This window comes from Tachypleus tridentatus, chromosome 1 (genome assembly GCF_004210375.1).
Source record: "Tachypleus tridentatus isolate NWPU-2018 chromosome 1, ASM421037v1, whole genome shotgun sequence".
Taxonomy (NCBI): domain Eukaryota; kingdom Metazoa; phylum Arthropoda; class Merostomata; order Xiphosura; family Limulidae; genus Tachypleus; species Tachypleus tridentatus.
In genome coordinates, this window is record NC_134825.1 from 166,167,964 (window position 1) to 166,189,229 (window position 21,266).

A 21,266-nucleotide genomic window follows, 5' to 3' on the forward strand; every position below is an offset into this window, starting at 1 on the left:
ATAAATAGGTAAGGTTACAGCTAGAACATAAGATTAAGGTATAAATAGGTAAGGTTACAGCTAGAACATAAGATTAAGGTATAAATAGGTAAGGTTACAGCTAGAACATAAGATTAAGGTATGAACAGGTATAAATAGTTAAAGGTTTTGATATTTAATGTTACCTTTCTTACATTGTTATTTTAATTTGTTTGTTGTTTTTGAAATTCGTACAAAGCTGCACGAGGGCTATCTGCGCTAGCCGTCCCTAATTTATCAGTGTAAGACTAGAGGGAAGGCAGCTAGTCATCACCACCCACTACCAACACTTAGGCTACTCTTTTACCAAATAATAATGGGATTGACCGTCACATTATAATGCCCACATGTCTGAAAGGGCGAGCATGTTTGATATGACAAGGATTCGAAGCCGAGACCCTCAGATTACGAGTCGAGCGCTCTAATCACCTGGTCAAGCCTAGCCTTTGTTGTTTTAAGACTTCGGTCATCTGAGCTTTGATAGTGGTCTCATACACGCACGTGAAGGTTTGAAGATCTTTTTAGACAATTAAAGGTCGCTACATTATTAACATAAACCAGGCCTAAGTAGCATATATATAGATCCTCTGTAGCAGATGTCTTTGGACTGTTAGATTATCAAACTAAGTGGTTCCAGCATTACTTTTGACTTCTAGATAACCAGAGGGATGGTAAAGATACAGAGTAACAGTAGTAGCCACCCCACAATAGGCCACAATGGTACTAGAACGTAGTTATGGTCAAATTGTTCACCTGTTTGCTTCTTGAGCCATGTTCAGCTAACACTTCAAAACTTGGTTGAATGTTTCTGTTTTCTTTAAATTGTTGTTCCAAACAACTTTAAGAATGAGCAAACTTTAACCAACATTCTCTTAAAGAGAAAAACAAAAAAACATTTGTTTTATTCACCATTTCAAGAATTGGCCTGATAATGGTTCTTTTTTTTTCTTTTGTTCTTCTCGTAATTTCTCAAGTTTAAAACCTTTCGGAGCGCTCTATTAGAATCCACATGTTGTTTGTTTTGTTATTTTGAGGGGGAGGTTCCATTTTGTTTCCCATATTTATTTCTTAATATTTTTTGTAACTTTACCATTTCTTTGCCCCCACCAGTGTCACAGTAATATGTTTGCGGACTTACAACATTAGAAACCGAATTTCGATACCTGTGGTGGACAAACCACAGATGGATTTTTATGTAGCTTTGTGCTTTGTAACTACAAACTGTTTTGTTGTTGTTGTTGTTTGGTGTCAAGAGAAAAAATGTTTATTTGGCTTTATTTTTTCTTTCTGCCTATGGGCGGGCATAGCATGCTCACTCATTCAGCCGTGGGGTCGTTATAATTGTACAGTCAATCCTAATATATGTTCGTGAAAGAGTGGGGGGGGGTGTTCACTAGTTGTCTTGTATCTACTCTATCACCTTACAATTGGGGGTAGTTTTACAAAAAAAAAAAATCAAAAGAAAAACAAGAAAAATGTTTTTTCTTACCGAATTATTGAACTTCCTATTATTTGTAGGACTTTTTCTACGTACTCTTTTCTTTAGCCAGAAATACCATAATCATGTCCATGGTTCATGTTTTAAGAACTGTGACCACTTCACATGTGACCTTCAACTTTCAGCAGCCTGAATCCAATCCTTTCTCTAAAAAAAACAACAACAAAAAACATCTCATTCATAACGTTTTGGCTTTCTTCCACTATTGAATTGCTTTGTCTCTATGTTAATACGTAAGTTATTTTACAGAGCATGTCGCGCGTTCAAGGTATGTTTTGGTCTAGTTTGGCAGCTTAGTGCGTATCTCAAAATAGATAGACAGGTAGAAAGATAAACTTACAAATTCACGCATAAAGGGTTTCATTTTAAGACATTTCTTGTGCCATAATTCAACGTAATAAACATGTTTTACGAATCAACAGCCTACTGCATGACTTGGTGGTTAAAACATTCTATTCACAATCTTTGGATGACGGATTTCAATCCCTACAAAGGATATGCTTGCCATTTCAGTTGTATAGAGGCGTTATAATGTGACGGTCGCTCCCACTTTTCGTTGTTAAAATAGTTCTCCAAGAATTGGCGGTGGATGGCGTTGACTAGCTGCCTTCTTTTCAGTTAATCTCTTCTACAGGCGTGCACAAGGAAGACAAGCATGGGCTACACCCCCACCCCGTCCTAATAACTCGCTCAGTCTGTGAGTGTAATGTTGTTTACTTCTATGCATATAAGGTAGGTGTGTTTTCTATATGTATGTAATATACACAAGGTGTATGTGTTCAACTCGCCCGATAACGGAAACAAATACAAATTCCTGCGCATGGCTTTTTCACTCGAAATTAGGGATAGGTTGCTCATTTGTTCAAATTTCAACAAAGTAAATCAAACTATTGGATGTTTAATGGAGATTACTTTTATATTTTATATTTGTGATGTTTATCATAAAACAACAAAGAACAGAAGTTGTAAATATACATAACAAATATTCATTTTCAATCAATCTTTATTTTTTTTGGTGAATGTCTACAAGTCCTATACATTATACCTATACAATAAATGTCTACAAGTCCTGTACGTTATACCTATACAGTAAATGTCTACATCTGCTGCACATTATACCTATACATTAAATGTCTACAAGTCCTATACTTTATACCTATACAGTAAATGTCTACATCTGCTGTACATTATACCTATACAGTAAATGTCTACAAGTCCTATACTTTATACCTATACAGTAAATGTCTACAAGCCCTATACATTATACCTATACAATAAATATCTGTAAGCTCTATACATTATACCTATACAATAAATGTCTGTAAGTTCTATACATTATACCTATACAATAAATATCTGTAAGTTCTATACATTATACCTATACAATAAATGTCTGTAAGTTCTATACATTATACCTATACAATAAATATCTGTAAGCTCTATACATTATACCTATACAATAAATATCTGTAAGTTCTATACATTATACCTATACAATAAATATCTGTAAGTTCTATACATTATACCTATACAATAAATGTCTGTAAGTTCTATACATTATACCTATACAATAAATATCTGTAAGTTCTATACATTATACCTATACAATAAATATCTGTAAGTTCTATACATTATACCTATACAATAAATGTCTGTAAGTTCTATACATTATACCTATACAATAAATATATGTAAGCTCTATACATTATACCTATACAATAAATATCTGTAAGTTCTATACATTATACCTATACAATAAATATCTGTAAGTTCTATACATTATACCTATACAATAAATATCTGTAAGTTCTATACATTATACCTATACAGTAAATATCTGTAAGTTCTATACATTATACCTATACAGTAAATGTCTACAAGTTCTATACATTATACCTATACAGTAAATGTCTACAAGTTCTATACATTATACCTATACAGTAAATGTCTACAAGTTCTATACATTATACCTATACAATAAATATCTGTAAGTTCTATACATTATACCTATACAATAAATATCTGTAAGTTCTATACATTATACCTATACAATAAATATCTGTAAGTTCTATACATTATACCTATACAGTAAATGTCTACAAGTTCTATACATTATACCTACACAATAAATATCTGTAAGTTCTATACATTATACCTATACAATAAATATCTGTAAGTTCTATACATTATACCTATACAATAAATGTCTGTAAGTTCTATACATTATACCTATACAATAAATATCTGTAAGTTCTATACATTATACCTATACAATAAATGTCTGTAAGTTCTATACATTATACCTATACAATAAATATCTGTAAGTTCTATACATTATACCTATACAATAAATATCTGTAAGTTCTATACATTATACCTATACAGTAAATGTCTACAAGTTCTATACATTATACCTATACAATAAATATCTGTAAGTTCTATACATTATACCTATACAGTAAATATCTGTAAGTTCTATACATTATACCTATACAGTAAATGTCTACAAGTTCTATACATTATACCTACACAATAAATATCTGTAAGTTCTATACATTATACCTATACAATAAATATCTGTAAGTTCTATACATTATACCTATACAGTAAATATCTGTAAGTTCTATACATTATACCTATACAATAAATATCTGTAAGTTCTATACATTATACCTATACAGTAAATGTCTGTAAGTTCTATACATTATACCTATACAGTAAATATCTGTAAGTTCTATACATTATACCTATACATTAAATATCTGTAAGTTCTATACATTATACCTATACAATAAATATCTGTAAGTTCTATACATTATACCTATACATTAAATATCTGTAAGTTCTATACATTATACCTATACAATAAATGTCTGTAAGTTCTATACATTATACCTATACAATAAATATCTGTAAGTTCTATACATTATACCTATACAGTAAATATCTGTAAGTTCTATACATTATACCTATACAGTAAATGTCTACAAGTTCTATACATTATACCTATACAGTAAATGTCTACAAGTTCTATACATTATACCTACACAATAAATATCTGTAAGTTCTATACATTATACCTATACAGTAAATGTCTGTAAGTTCTATACATTATACCTATACAATAAATGTCTGTAAGTTCTATACATTATACCTATACAATAAATATCTGTAAGTTCTATACATTATACCTATACAGTAAATATCTGTAAGTTCTATACATTATACCTATACAATAAATATCTGTAAGTTCTATACATTATACCTATACAGTAAATATCTGTAAGTTCTATACATTATACCTATACAATAAATGTCTGTAAGTTCTATACATTATACCTATACAATAAATATCTGTAAGTTCTATACATTATACCTATACAGTAAATATCTGTAAGTTCTATACATTATACCTATACAGTAAATGTCTGTAAGTCCTATACATTATACCTATACAGTAAATGTCTACAAGTTCTATACATTATACCTATACAATAAATATCTGTAAGTTCTATACATTATACCTATACAGTAAATGTCTGTAAGTTCTATACATTATACCTATACAGTAAATGTCTACAAGTTCTATACATTATACCTATACAATAAATATCTGTAAGTTCTATACATTATACCTATACAGTAAATGTCTAAAAGTTCTATACATTATACCTACACAATAAATATCTGTAAGTCCTATACATTATACCTATACAATAAATATCTGTAAGTTCTATACATTATACCTATACAATAAATATCTGTAAGTTCTATACATTATACCTATACAGTAAATATCTGTAAGTTCTATACATTATACCTATACAGTAAATATCTGTAAGTTCTATACATTATACCTATACAGTAAATGTCTACAAGTTCTATACATTATACCTATACAGTAAATGTCTACAAGTTCTATACATTATACCTACACAATAAATATCTGTAAGTTCTATACATTATACCTATACAGTAAATGTCTACAAGTTCTATACATTATACCTATACAGTAAATGTCTACAAGTTCTATACATTATACCTACACAATAAATATCTGTAAGTCCTATACATTATACCTATACAATAAATGTCTACAAGTTCTATACATTATACCTATACAGTAAATATCTGTAAGTTCTATACATTATACCTATACAATAAATACCTGTAAGTTCTATACATTATACCTATACAGTAAATGTCTACAAGTTCTATACATTATACCTATACAGTAAATGTCTACAAGTTCTATACATTATACCTACACAATAAATATCTGTAAGTTCTGTACATTATACCTACACAGTAAATATCTGTAAGTTCTATACATTATACCTATACAATAAATATCTGTAAGTTCTGTACATTATACCTATACAGTAAATATCTGTAAGTTCTATACATTATACCTATACAATAAATATCTGTAAGTTCTATACATTATACCTATACAATAAATATCTGTAAGTTCTGTACATTATACCTACACAGTAAATATCTGTAAGTTCTATACATTATACCTACACAGTAAATATCTGTAAGTTCTATACATTATACCTATACATTGAATATCTGTAGGTTCTATACATTATACCTATACAATAAATATCTGTAAGTTCTGTACATTATACCTACACAGTAAATATCTGTAAGTTCTATACATTATACCTACACAGTAAATATCTGTAAGTTCTGTACATTATACCTACACAGTAAATGTCTGTACGTTCTGTACATTATACCTTTACAGTGTTAAATGTATAAATAACAAACGCTAAGTGACTGAGGCATTCGACTCACAATACGTTGGTCGCGGGTTCGTATTCTGTCAGTGAATATGCTCGCCTTCTTAGTCTTGAGGACGTTATGATATAACGGTCAACCTCACTAACCGTTGTGAAAGTGTAGTCTAAGAGTTGCCGGTAGGTGGTGTTGACTAGTTCTTTTCTCTATGGTCTGTCATTTCAAAATCAGGGACTGTTAGCGTACACAGCCCTTGTATAACTTTGCACAAAATTTCACAAGCAAATCAACATTAACTTAAGGGCTCATTAAATGCCACAAACCACTAATGAGCGAAAAGTATTCAAATGCTATTATCGTGTTTTTCCAAATTGAGGACAAAGTTTAATATTAGTATGAATTTTTTTGTTTATAAGTAGTGAAATACAGACAGTTATAAAACGATGAATAGAATCAAAATGTTTATTCAAAACTGCTGTATCAATATATGTTACAGTGCAGTATATGCTATACAGCACATCACCTCATAATTTGATACTCTTTAAATTGGCTATTTTCTTTGGATAAAAATTTACCCCACTTCTATTCTTATAGATTTTTAAGTTACGTTTTAGTTTTAACCACTAGCAAGCTCAACACAAACGCCCTCTCATGTGAAGTTTACACTAATCGTCAAAATGAAATACACTAACTAAACGCAAACATTGACATACTCCCTTTCAAATTCCTGATAACATTGCGCATGCGTTTACGGTGCGCCTAGCAACAAGTTCAAACGAAAACATCTCTCATCTAACTAGTGAGCACAAAAGCCCAACTAGAAAGTGAGCTAAAAATACGTGAACAGTGTTTGGAATAAGAAAGGCAACACGTGGTATGTGTTCCACGTGTGTGTACAGTTCACATCTGCAAAGAAACAACTTTAACTGCGTGTCAAAATTCTAAATACAGTTCCTATCGAAAACCGGTTTGAAAACTGTTGTTCCCCCACACTTTAGATCAATCAGATTGGTTAAAAAAAACAAACTAAAATTGCTTATCCTGCTATTTTTAAGCGTTACGAAAACAACTGAGCAAAAATATTTTGTTTACAATACGATATGAAGGTTTGTGTAACAGACTACCAACTTCTTGTAAGATCGTCATAAGGTAAAAATAATTACACGGCTACCATTTTGGCCAAAGGACCTTCATTGTAGTCCTGACGCAGGCCATTTAGCCGAAACATTAATTTAATAATAATTTTAACCATCCTTGTAGATGTTATTACAATGTATCTGAGTGTATTTATTGTTCCTAAAACTAAGTTAAACTAATATACTCGAGACTTAATGACTGAGTAAAGTTATATTGAATCTATGAATGATAATTAATAAATTTAGGAGCAGGCATACGGTTAAATATGGAGTTATTAATGACTGTCACTTATTAACATGTATATCTGTGTGGGAAATATTTATAACAGTGCTTTAGTATAATACCCCTAACAAAGCAACATATAAACATATAAATGTAAAGAAGTCACATAATGAGTTTATATAGATATACAGTTACACTTGAATCTGGAATTTTCTAAACTTGAACGACACGTTATGTACAGGCACCTTTGGGTTTGGGTATTGCTGTCTGTAATTTTTAACTACAGACTAGAGAGAAAGTAATCAACTAACACCACCTGCCGCCACAAGTGATTTATCAGGCTGTTTGAACCGAATAATGGAAGTGATTGTCACTTTTATTTTGCGCATATCAGCGAAGGTTCGGGGTGTTCAAAGGCATCCCGTTTCGAATAAGCGAAGGATATATTAACTATATTGTCCTGTATCACTATTTACATGTAAGTCAAGTCAAACCAAAACTGTGAGTATTGCATCAGTCCTTTTTCCTTTTTCTACCAGGTGTCGTTTGTACAAACTTGCTTTATAATTGGAATCACTGTCTTGCTGAAAGTTCAAGATCTTGTTTTTGATATAATGGCGACATCGATAAGAAATCGCTTGTGCCAGTCAGTAGTTAGGGTGCCATCAGTATTTTGTAAGCTTCAACATCACAAGCCGAGATGCATCTTCACACTTCTGTTTGTCTATCAGCATGCTGCCCTGTCGACGTTGTACAGTGGTCGAGATAATGTTCTCTTCTTTACCATCTAATAAACTGTCGTTAATTAATTCCAAATAACTTAAATTTAGCTTCATTTGTGAATAGTATATATCTCTTCCACCTATGTACATTTCATGGTCTTTTTCCGTTGCTCACTCCAACCGTTTGTTTTAGTTATATATTCTCATAAGCCATTTTTGATTAGATACATGTCCATTGAAACCTCTTCTTGCTAATGTGTACCTTACTATTTTTAGAGGTAACGTTATAGCCAGGTTATTCGCAATATTTCCACTAGATTATCGTGTATTAAATAAAGATTACATCCTGAGTTACTTAACACTGTTTCTAATGAGTTCTGCCTTTCTAGCTCGTTCACTTTTCTTATAACTGGAATTACGTTTACATACGCTATTCAAAATTTTCTTACAACTCCTACTGAAAGATGAAATCTTGCCACAATTTGTTGTACAGAATATTCTACACCAGCCAAAACCTTTATATCTACTTGTGTGTGTGATGAAATTTATCTTCTGAGAATAATAACTGCATTCACCACAGTACTACTGGGAACAGTACAACTGTTTATGCTTTGAGTGGCATTTTGGTGTGGTACTGCATGACTGGTTGAACGTCCACTAATCACACTGAAGCTATCAACACGTATCTATATTCTGGTATAGTTCATTTCCTTATAATACAGTGATTTGGGGGCCTCAGTATAATGTTACAGTCCATGTCACCACGTCTGTTCTAGTTTTTTGTAGTGACCTTTATATAGGAGTATTATATTATTATTTTTCAGAGAAAAGGTACTAAACTTATCAAGTTAAAAGGGTGGGCCAGATTTCTCAAAAGGCATGTTTGTGAGTGAACGTTTAGTTGGGTTCTCAGTGCCACGAACACCTAAAATAATTGACGTGTCCTGAAGAATATTTGTAAAAACTGTTGTCAGAAGTGGTGATGAAAAATAAAACCACAGCAAATATAACAGTGGTCGAAGAACTAAGGTCATGACAGACGATCATTGACATGTGTATTGAGACCTCTGTCAAAACAACCCTAGGAGATAAGAAGAATACATACTACCATGGTAAGTCTGCAAAAACAACCATAGGAGATAAGAAGAATACATGCTACCATGGTAGCTTTGCAATTCAGAAGCCTATAATTACATCAAAAAGGAAAAATAAAATGAATCTAAAAGTTGGAGTGAAACAGTGCCGAGAACTTAAAGATTGAAGATCGCGTATCACCCTTCGTACTTTTCTCATAAAACTGCTTTGTTTATGTGTGGTGAAACCAACAGACGCTTACAACCTTGAACGTCTGCTGTCAATCAATCCTGGTGGAGGTTCTGTGAGGATGTTGGCAGTTTTTGTTGAGATAGTTTAGGGTCAATGACATCATTGGAAGGCAAAGTTATATAACATTATTTCGGATTACGTCCTCTATGTGATCAACATTGTATTCCCAAACAGACAACAATCCATATTTCTGAGGACGTTAAAGAGAACACGAGAAAGAGTCTGGACGCCTAGTTCGACTACTGACCATTATAATCACCAGATTTAAAAGTTATAGAGTTTCTTTGGCCAGTTTTTGAAACTAGTCTTCTAAAGCAGATGCCCATCACCAACCAACATCACGTGAGGAGTTAAAAGAAGCTTTGCCCGACAAATGGTCAAAATTATCACTGCCTGATTAGCCAACACTTTGTTTAACCACGTTCATTTCATTTTAAAACTATTACCTTCTCGTGGAGGACCAACTCCACATTATTAAATAAAAGTTAGAAATAAAGAGGTCTCAAAATTACTTTGTCCAACCCTTGTATTTACAGTACGTCTTTACAAGTAATTGATTTGGTTGTTGTTAAGCGAAACGTTAATAAATAGTGGGCACAGCACAAATAGCCCTGAGGCTCAGTGGCAAAGGGAATTATTGGCCCTGTGGTCTTTTCTAGAATTGTCTGGCAGTTCTACAACATGAGAAAATGATTTTAATTTAAGAACGAGCTGTTATCACAGCATCACATCAGAGTGGATTTTATTGAAGTCTTTCTTTTAATCATGAGATTTTAATAAAGAGAAACAATTAAATTATTTTAAGTTTCTTTTTGGATTGTTTTAATATTTGAAACTTACTTCTATTTTTGTAATTTATTATACTAGTTAAGCCTGTAACTGATCATTTTTGTGGAAATTTCAATTGTTTTATTTATTGCTCAGCAATAAAAATACTGCATAGTTATAAAAATATTACTCAGTTATGAAGATCACTGTGGTGGTTTTCGAGTTCCTAGTTTTCAACGTACACATCTCAAAGTGCATTATAACATGAAATTGAGTCTTTGTGGAGAACATTACATTATAAGAGAGAGCTGTACTGTATTAGTATGGAAGTTCACGAGGTTAAAGACAGAGTATTATTAGATTAAGTGCACACTTACGCGGTTAAATAGCAACATCCAACGAAGGATGTCCGTTCTAGCAACGTGTGAGAACGCCCCAAGTGCACGTGTATTTTGCTACGTATCGTTCACTTATCATCCATCCCTCAGCAATCTTATACACTGGCATGCCATGTATAGGTGTACTGTATGCGTTGTTATTATTTATACATTCATGCATTAATTAGTAGCGAGTTTGCCTCCACGAAGTCGTTCAGTAAGATGCACAAATACACGCACATACACTATAGATAACTCTTCAACACTTCCATTTCTGTGCGTCACTAGTGTACTTCCGGTAGTTACTGCGTTTGTTAGACTTTAGACACAGTAAAGAAAAACAAAAGAAAAAAAAAGTTTATTCTAGCGAATATTTGGCGGTTAAACCAGTTTCTATTTTCATTGGAATGTACGGGTTGTTCAGCAAATACGTTATATTTTTTGCCATTCTGACCTTGAAAATCATCAGTTCTGTATACCCTCGTATAATCCTAGCAAACGTCCATGACGTCATTAGACGTTTTCCGAAACGTGATCCATAATGACAGAGGAAAGTTGGGAAAAACGTTTCCTCTATAAGAAACGTTTTATTATAAGAAAGAAAACTTAGTTATGACGAAGTTGCTTAAAGTTATGGTATTCTGTTGCTATATTTATAAAATATTGGGTAAATGACATATTGAATTGTGACCAATAAAACTTGAGCAATGTGATGACCTTGTTTATAAAATTTCCTTTTAAGGTAACTCATATTTAAGCTATCATACCAATATTATAGAAACTTTAAAAAAATCCTATTATTAGCAATAAATGTGATGCAGTTTTATCATAGTTTTAAACACCTGTAGTTTTAGTCTTCTTTTCAGACAAAAGTTCTCTTTTACATAAGAAATGTAATAAGTCTGCAAGCTTATAACGCCAAAAGTCGGGTTTCGATACCTGTCATTGGTAGAGCATAAATAGCTTCTTGTCGAGATTTGTACTTAACAACAACGAATCCGAAATTCTCTCTTTGCACCTTTTACAAACTATTTGACATCTTAACAGCTGATCCAGCTTTCATCTGTGTATATTTTACAAACTATTTGTCTCTTCTTAACAGCTGATCCAGTTTTCATCTGTGTATATTTAACAAACTATTTGACTCTTCTTAACAGCTGATCCAGCTTTCATCTGTGTATATTTTACAAACTATTTGACTTCTTAACAGCTGATCCAGCTTTCATCTGTGTATATTTTACAAACTATTTGACTTCTTAACAGTTGATCCAGCTTTCATCTGTGTATATTTTACAAACTATTTGACTCTTCTTAACAGCTGATCCAGCTTTCATCTGTGTATATTTTACAAACTATTTGACTCTTCTTAATAGCTGATCCAGCTTTCATCTGTGTATATTTTACAAACTATTTGACTTCTTAACAGCTGATCCAGTTTTCATCTGTGTATATTTTACGAACTATTTGACTCTTCTTAACAGCTGATCCAGCTTTCATCTGTGTATTTTACGAACTATTTGTCTCTTCTTAACAGCTGATCCAGCTTTCATCTGTGTATATTTTACAAACTATTTGACTTCTTAACAGCTGATCCAGTTTTCATCTGTGTATATTTTACGAACTATTTGACTCTTCTTAACAGCTGATCCAGCTTTCATCTGTGTATTTTACGAACTATTTGTCTCTTCTTAACAGCTGATCCAGCTTTCATCTGTGTATATTTTACAGACTATTTGACTTCTTAACAGCTGATCCAGCTTTCATCTGTGTATATTTTACAAACTATTTGACTCTCCTTAACAGCTGATCCAGCTTTCATCTGTGTATATTTTACAAACTATTTGACTTCTTAACTGCTGATCCAGCTTTCATCTGTGTATATTTTACAAACTATTTGACTTCTTAACAGCTGATCCCGCTTTCATCTGTGTATATTTTACAAACTATTTGACTTCTTAACTGCTGATCCAGCTTTCATCTGTGTATATTTTACAAACTATTTGACTCTTCTTAATAGCTGATCCAGCTTTCATCTGTGTATATTTTACAAACTATTTGACTTCTTAACAGCTGATCCAGTTTTCATCTGTGTATATTTTACGAACTATTTGACTCTTCTTAACAGCTGATCCAGCTTTCATCTGTGTATATTTTACAAACTATTTGACTTCTTAACTGCTGATCCAGCTTTCATCTGTGTATATTTTACAAACTATTTGACTTCTTAACAGCTGATCCCGCTTTCATCTGTGTATATTTTACAAACTATTTGACTCTTCTTAACAGCTGATCCAGCTTTCATCTGTGTATATTTTACAAACTATTTGACTCTTCTTAATAGCTGATCCAGCTTTCATCTGTGTATATTTTACAAACTATTTGACTTCTTAACAGCTGATCCAGTTTTCATCTGTGTATATTTTACGAACTATTTGACTCTTCTTAACAGCTGATCCAGCTTTCATCTGTGTATATTTTACAAACTATTTGACTTCTTAACAGCTGATCCAGTTTTCATCTGTGTATATTTTACGAACTATTTGACTCTTCTTAACAGCTGATCCAGCTTTCATCTGTGTATTTTACGAACTATTTGTCTCTTCTTAACAGCTGATCCAGCTTTCATCTGTGTATATTTTACAGACTATTTGACTTCTTAACAGCTGATCCAGCTTTCATCTGTGTATATTTTACAAACTATTTGACTCTCCTTAACAGCTGATCCAGCTTTCATCTGTGTATATTTTACAAACTATTTGACTTCTTAACTGCTGATCCAGCTTTCATCTGTGTATATTTTACAAACTATTTGACTTCTTAACAGCTGATCCCGCTTTCATCTGTGTATATTTTACAAACTATTTGACTTCTTAACTGCTGATCCAGCTTTCATCTGTGTATATTTTACAAACTATTTGACTTCTTAACAGCTGATCCAGTTTTCATCTGTGTATATTTTACAAACTATTTGACTCTTCTTAACAGCTGATAGGGCTTTCCTTTGTGCACCTTTTGTATATACACATCTTACGGTATTTTTCAATCTATTATTGGATTTCCTTTGAAATCTCATCTGTGGAGAAAATGTTTTATTTTCCTAACATTAAACGCCAGTCATTTGCATTTTAACCTAATGGTCTACATATTTTCTTCCACGCAGCACACAGACAAATTTTCACTTTCAGTTATGTGAATTAATGAACCAAACCTAAAATTTATAAAAAATGTTGACATATTGTTGAAATCCTGAAAACTATTCGGAAAGAAATGCAAACATATTTATAGTTTTATATAAGACTCATTTGTCGTTAATGTTCTATAAAGATAGCTTTTTCTTATTACTTCCGTGTACATTAATATATGACTCTATATATAAGGATATTATAGGTGAATAACCTTCGCTTTCCCGTAACTCTGTTAAAACACGTAATAACTCCCCGTCTCCATATACAGGTCATGGCCTGCATCTGTTTTCCAGTGTTTGGAGTCAATCTCTACTAGATGTCGCCACCTATCCCATCTTATTCTTACTCTAACAGTGACCTACATACATTAATTTCACTGCTCTTTCTGCTAATATTAATGTAAGATAATTTGAATATAGTGTGGGATTCCTGTCAACATCTGTCATGTCCAGTTGTGCTAAGGGTTACAAAGCTAATATTCTTATTCGTTATAAAACGAGTAATTTTTAGTATTTTGATGAAACGTGTGTTTTCAAGTGTTAAAAGTTTATCTTGATTCACTTATCTTCGATGAGTTTTTTTCTTAAACGCATTATATGCGACTTATTTCGTTGTTAAGCGCAAACGTGCACAAGGGGCTATTTTTACTCTTCTGACCTCGAGTATCGAAACCCGAATTTGAACTTACCGACGAGCCACTGGAAGAGTATATGTAAGAAAAGTGTTGTTGTTCAAACCTTGTAACTATAATAGAGGAATGTAATATCTGGGCAATAAAGTTAGATAAAAAACGAACTTTATAATAAAATTAGCCCTGGTGTCGCAAATGTGAAACGTTGATTGAAGTAGAAAGGTTAATAGTACATATCGTGTTGTTTTTTTTTTCTGTAAGTTTATATAGGAAAGTGATCTATGTGTACACTGAACGTGTAAAACTAGAACAAATACTGAACCTACACCAGCACCACCAATAAGAGGGGGACAACGGTACGTTTACGGACACAGCAAACGGCTAGATGTGGCTTTGTTCGGAAAATGTACAAATGCCGTACATATGTTATTAAAAATCCCTTTTTATGTGTGCTATTTTTAGTTAATTATAAATGATGAATAAACGGAATACTCTCTGGAGGTCAGAAATACATTTCTACGGACCAGATGAATTTCCCTCTGCATTTTACTTAGGTAATCTGGTCCAACAAATGTATATTCACAAGTATGATTTCAATATTCACTTTAAATGTGTTTAACCAACAGTTTGCTGGCATTCTTTTTCTTCATCTATATACAACATAATTCGAAATTCTTGAATTTTTCAGTAAAAGGTTCATGATAAGTACAGTAAAAATAAGTTGTTCTGAAACATAACGCTAGATAGGGTATAAACGTGTTTACCCGCCTGAAAATAGCCTCTTCGACATCAGAAAGAAGGTAACAACAAACAACGCCTTCTGCCTCTTGAACGGTGCAAGTTTTTTTTCTTCTTTTGGAAAACGACAGGAGGCCTCTTAATGAAAACTTACGATTTCTCTGTTGGTTTGAGTTTTAATTTATGATGATTTGTCATTTTGAATAACCTTCTTACAATAAAATGTTATGTAGATATATTTAATATAAAACTCAGTCACTAGTAAGATTTTTCAAATATTATTTCAACGATCAGAAATTTATTTAATACATTCTACAGCTATATATATTGTTTACGAAAAACACGAGTACAAATAACTCGTTAAAGATAACGATTCTTTTTTTACGGAATGCGTCCTTTGTCCCCCTAACCAGTTTCAAATGAAAACAAACTTTACTCAAACCTTGACAATGTCTTTTTAATTTAATACAACATTCGACCCACTCAACAAACACGGGAAGACTAAACAGTTAAGGCACTTCTTTATGCACTATATTCAATAAAATATCTTCACAAAATATTGTGCGATTAAAAACATTTAAGGCTTGAAATAGAAGAAAACTCAAGCAATTCCGTTATTTTTGTCGTACGTTACCAAAATAACTTACTCTTCGTCACGTAGAAGTAGCATACGATATATTTTTGTCCATATTAATGAGCATTTATAAAATCTTAAATGACTGCCCTAGGCATATTTTTTTTAAAATAAATAAGTTACTTAAATACATGAATTCTAAGACGCGCCCTAAGGCTTAAACCTACTGCACAAAAACAATGATTTAGGCTTAACTGGATTAACGTTCAAACTGTTTCGAATGACAGCATCTTGTATTAAAATGAAGATAAATTTGATCGTACTTTTAATCATTGCGTACGATAAACAATTCATTTCTATGTCTATTAATATATTTAAAATAGGGGATAATAGGAAATAATGATATTTAAACATAAATTGAATCGTTACAATCAAAATGGTTTCACCACCCATAACGGTGAATGCCCTGTGACACAATAAAGTTACATGGTGAAAACCACTGAGGGAGGCTACAATACAATCGCTTTACAAATAAATATATACTGGTATAATTAGGTTTTTGTGCAAAACGTAGCATCATAAGCAGCCTAAATTACTAACACATACAAAAATCATAACTTAATACTAATTATTATGATACAAATGTCACGTACATCTATTGTCGTTGGTTGGTCCCAAGCATTGAGCACATTCGTTATTATTTTACCACAAATTGAAATGACAGAAGCTTAGTCCGAATCGAAAACAGACAACTTGCTGAAAATAGGCAGCCGGGGAATATTGTAATTCATATCAAAGGCAGAGCTCGGGTTCTCCTGGTCAGAGTTCAACGAATTGGCTGGGGACGGTGGAGCATGGACAGGTGAATACAAAGGATCAGAGCATAGGGCATTTTCTCCTGCCATATCACCACCCAAAGTGCTTATGATGAAAGGATTAAGGCTTGGCTGGGAACCACCGAACGTTGACAGACAGGCTTGCTGTTTCGCAGGAGACATCAAAAGGGCAAAATCCTGACAGAAAGGAAAAGATGCAGAACGATGTGTAGAACCTGCGGCATGGGGCGTCGAGAAGAATGTCCCAAAATTATCGTCTGGAAAAAAGCTGTTCAGAGAAGTTGGGCTGGCACTAAGACTGGAGGGTGGAGATATTTCTCCAGCGGACCCTAAGCTAAAGCTGCCTAGAGAAAGAGTCTTGGGTCGGCTAGCACCAAGACCTGCTCTAGGCGGTTCTGACAGACCTTCTTGGTATTGTTGCGGGTTCAGACCAGCGTGAAGGTTACTGAGCATATGTTTTTTTAACTCTTCACTGTTGTGTATGAAATGACATCTTGGTCCATATGGACATAGACCCGTGGTGTGAAAGGTACGACAAAGCTCGGTTTTATATTTTGGATGTCGAGCCAACGTACGCAATTCCTGAACGCCGTGAGCAAACTGACATTTATCCCCGTACTTACACGTTCCATTTTCCTCGAATGGTCTACATAGCTCCGTTTTATAACGACTGGAGTTTGCTTGAGTAGGTTTAGCGGCAGGTTCACTCAAGCTTCGGTCGAGCTTTCGATGATCCTTTACAACACAGCTAACGTTGTCTACTGGCGAACTGATCGATTGCTGCATTCCTGCTACATTAAGAGGCTTCTGGAACGTCAACACTGACTTGGATGTTGGTGGGATCACACTAGACGCGGCACTGACAGAACCTCGCCTGGAACCTGCTACGTTAAGCGGCGGCGAAATCAGAGGCCTCCTGTCCAGCGGGTATGGCCTTTTGTGCGTTGAAACATTGTTCTAGAGAAAGAAAAAAGAAAGCAGATTTCGGTTTAAAACTATTTATATACACATGCTAGATTAACTAACACCTTCTATAACATATTTTCCGACATGTGCTCGAATACCAACAAACGGGCAACGCCTACCACTTGTTGATAAGTGCTACTTCTAGTAAATTATTCTCATATTCAATTCGTATTAGAAACAACTACTCAACTACAAAAATAAAATTTAAAGTCTGCTGTATTGAAATTTAAACACGGGATTTACTTACTTTAGAAAATGTGTCGTTCCACTCACAACATGAGACTAACGCCGTTGACATTTTAAATTTTACATCGAAAATCTTCCTTCTCTCACGCCAACCACGTTACGGTTACGAATAGTTGTTACACCAGGCGAACAGTCTTTTCTACATTCGCGGGCCAATTATTGTAGAATTACGTAATGAGGAGGCAGAGTGCGCTTTGAAATCGACCAATCAGCATAAGAGCGGGAGACAGCATGTGACTGCATGAACGTGTGAAGCACCAACTCGCTTCCAGTAAAAATTACGCTAGCTGGGAATAGTGACAAAGTTAAAAGTTTGTTATACGGATACCACATTTAAGCAATAAATCAGATGATTTAACTAAATAAATATAAGTAATATTTTAATATAATGTTTATTCTTAGATCTTGTTATTGGAGAACTTACAGCGGGGTAAACCAGGTTTCGCTATCCGTGGTGAGCAAGCATACTATACATAATCAGTGATGTCGAGAAACCCACTTGTTGAGAAATTTATATGCAAAAACGGCTCGTTTGGGTTGAGAAAATATTTTACATAGAAGAGCAAACAACGTTTCGACCTTCTTCGGTCATACTATACATAGTTTCATTGTAAGCTTTGTGTTTTTAATTGAAATCTCACTACATAAGATTTTCGTTAAAATATGGAAAAATATTGCCTGTATAATATGCGTTCGTGCACGATTGTGTGTCTACTTTTTCGTAACAGAACACATTTAAAAGAAAATAATGTGTCTGAGGGACGTAGTTAACAAGAGGCCAACTTAGGTGTCTGCTATGGGACGTTTTCCCATACGTTATCACGACGTATAAAGATAAATCATCGTCTATGATATACCTTACTAACAAACCATTCGTTTGTCTAATACACAAATATGATTATACCTTACTAACAACCATTCATTTGTCTAATGCACAATATGATATACCTTACTAACAACCATTCGTTTGTCTAATACACACATGATATGATTATAACAACCTTAATATTCACACAAATACACTAACCGTTCATTTGTATAATGCACACGATATGATATACCTTACTAACAACCATTCATTTGTCTAATACACACAATATGATATACCTTACTAACAACCGTTCATTTGTCTAATACACAAATATGATATACCTTACTAACAACCTATTCACACACATTTGTATAATGCACAAATACACAAATATGATATACCTTACTAACAACCATTCATTTATCTAATACACAAATATGATATACCTTACTAACAACTATTCATTTGTCTAATACACACAATATGATATACCTTACTAACAGCCGTTCATTTGTCTAATACACACAATATGATATACCTTACTAACAACCATTCATTTGTCTAATACACAAATATGATATACCTTACTAACAGCCGTTCATTTGTATAATGCACACGATATGATATACCTTACTAACAACCATTCATTTGTCTAATACACACAATATGATATACCTTACTAACAACCATTCATTTGTCTAATACACAAATATGATATACCTTACTAACAACCGTTCATTTGTCTAATACACAAATATGATATACCTTACTAACAACCATTCGTTTTGTCTAATACCTTACTAACAACTATTCATTTGTCTAATGATATGATACCTTACTAACAGCCGTTCATTTGTATAATGCATATGATATACCTTACTAACAACCGTTCATTTGTCTAATAATGCCTTACACAATATGATTTGTATAATCTATACTAACAACCATTCATTTATCTAATACACAAATATGATATACCTTACTAACAACTATTCATTTGTCTAATACACACGATATGATATACCTTACTAACAGCTGTTCATTTGTCTAACAACCTTACTAACAACCGTTCATTTGTCTAATACACAATATGATATACCTTACTAACAACTATTCATTTGTCTATTACACACCTCACTACAATATGATATACCTTACTAACAGCCGTTCATTTGTATAATGCACACAATATGATATACCTTACTAACAACCATTCATTTATCTAATACACAAATATGATATACCTTACTAACAACTATTCATTTGTCTATATACCTTACACGTTATGATATACCTCACTAACAACCATTCATTTGTATAATACACACAATATGATATACCTTACTAACAACCATTCACTTTATCTAATACACAAATATGATATACCTTACTAACAGCCGTTCATTTGTCTAATACACAAATATGATATACCTTACTAACAACTATTCATTTGTCTAATACACAAATATGATATATACTAACTTACTAACAATATACCTACTTCATTTGTCTAATACACAAATATGATATACCTTACTAACAGCCGTTCATTTGTCTAATACACACAATATGATATACCTTACTAACAACCATTCATTTATCTAATACACAAATATGATATACCTTACTAACAACTATTCATTTGTCTAATACACACTATGATATACCTTACTAACAACCGTTCTATTTGTATACACACAAATATGATATACCTTACTAACAACTAACTAATACAACTAACAACTATTCATTCTAATACACACGATATGATATACCTTACTAACAACCATTCTAATACACACAATATGATATACCTTACTAACAACCATTCATTTGTCTAATACACACAATATGATATACCTTACTAACAACCGTTCATTTGTCTAATACACAAATATGATATACCTTACTAACAACCGTTCATTTGTCTAATACACAAATATGATATACCTTACTAACAACTATTCATTTGTCTAATACACACGATATGATATACCTTACTAACAACTATTCATTTGTCTAATACACACGATATGATATACCTTACTAACAACTATTCATTTGTCTAATACACAAATATGATATACCTTACAAACAACCGTTCATTTGTCTAATGCACACGATATGATATACCTTACTAACAACCATTCATTTATCTAATACACAAATATGATATACCTTACTAACAACTATTCATTTGTCTAATACACACGATATGATACACCTTACTACTAACAACCAATATGTTCGTTTGTAACAATACACACAATATGATATACCTTACTAACAACCATTCATTTATCTAATACACAAATATGATATACCTTACTAACAACTATTCATTTGTCTAATACACAAATATGATATACCTTACTAACAACTATTCATTTGTCTAATACACAAATATGATATACCTTACTAACAACCGTTCATTTGTCTAATGCACACGATATGATATACCTTAC

General features: G+C 32.7%; 1 protein-coding gene and 1 long non-coding RNA gene across 5 annotated transcripts in view; both read right to left on the reverse strand.

Moving 5' to 3' along the window:
• Window positions 1-2,230, reverse strand: part of LOC143229785 (uncharacterized) — an 86,025-nt gene extending 83,795 nt beyond the window's left edge. For 2 of the 4 annotated variants that reach the window (XR_013016076.1, XR_013016075.1), the window contains exons 1-2: window positions 1,857-1,995; window positions 1,508-1,663 (exon numbers count right to left, since the gene is read on the reverse strand). This is a non-coding gene — a long non-coding RNA (uncharacterized LOC143229785). Of the gene's footprint in view, window positions 1-1,507; window positions 1,664-1,856 lie in introns of all 4 variants that reach the window. The other 2 variants (XR_013016077.1, XR_013016074.1) reach the window with 2 other exon arrangements.
• A 13,405-nt stretch (window positions 2,231-15,635) lies between these two features.
• Window positions 15,636-18,837, reverse strand: LOC143229794 (uncharacterized). Its single transcript, XM_076462585.1, has 2 exons — window positions 17,992-18,837; window positions 15,636-17,735 (listed from the first exon to the last, which is right to left on the reverse strand). The coding sequence occupies exons 1-2, from the start codon at window positions 18,040-18,042 to the stop codon at window positions 16,671-16,673; spliced, it is 1,116 nt and encodes a 371-aa protein (XP_076318700.1). The 5' UTR covers window positions 18,043-18,837; the 3' UTR covers window positions 15,636-16,670.
• Between the last annotated feature and the right edge of the window lie 2,429 nt (window positions 18,838-21,266).

Bases quoted from the DNA above. Each gene is read 5' to 3' on its own strand.
- LOC143229794 (XM_076462585.1), bottom strand. From the start codon at position 18,042: ATGTCAACGGCGTTAGTCTCATGTTGTGAGTGGAACGACACATTTTCT. The intron at 17,736-17,991 runs GTAAGTAAATCC...TTCTTTCTCTAG, and splicing joins GGAACGACACATTTTCTAAA to AACAATGTTTCAACGCACAA.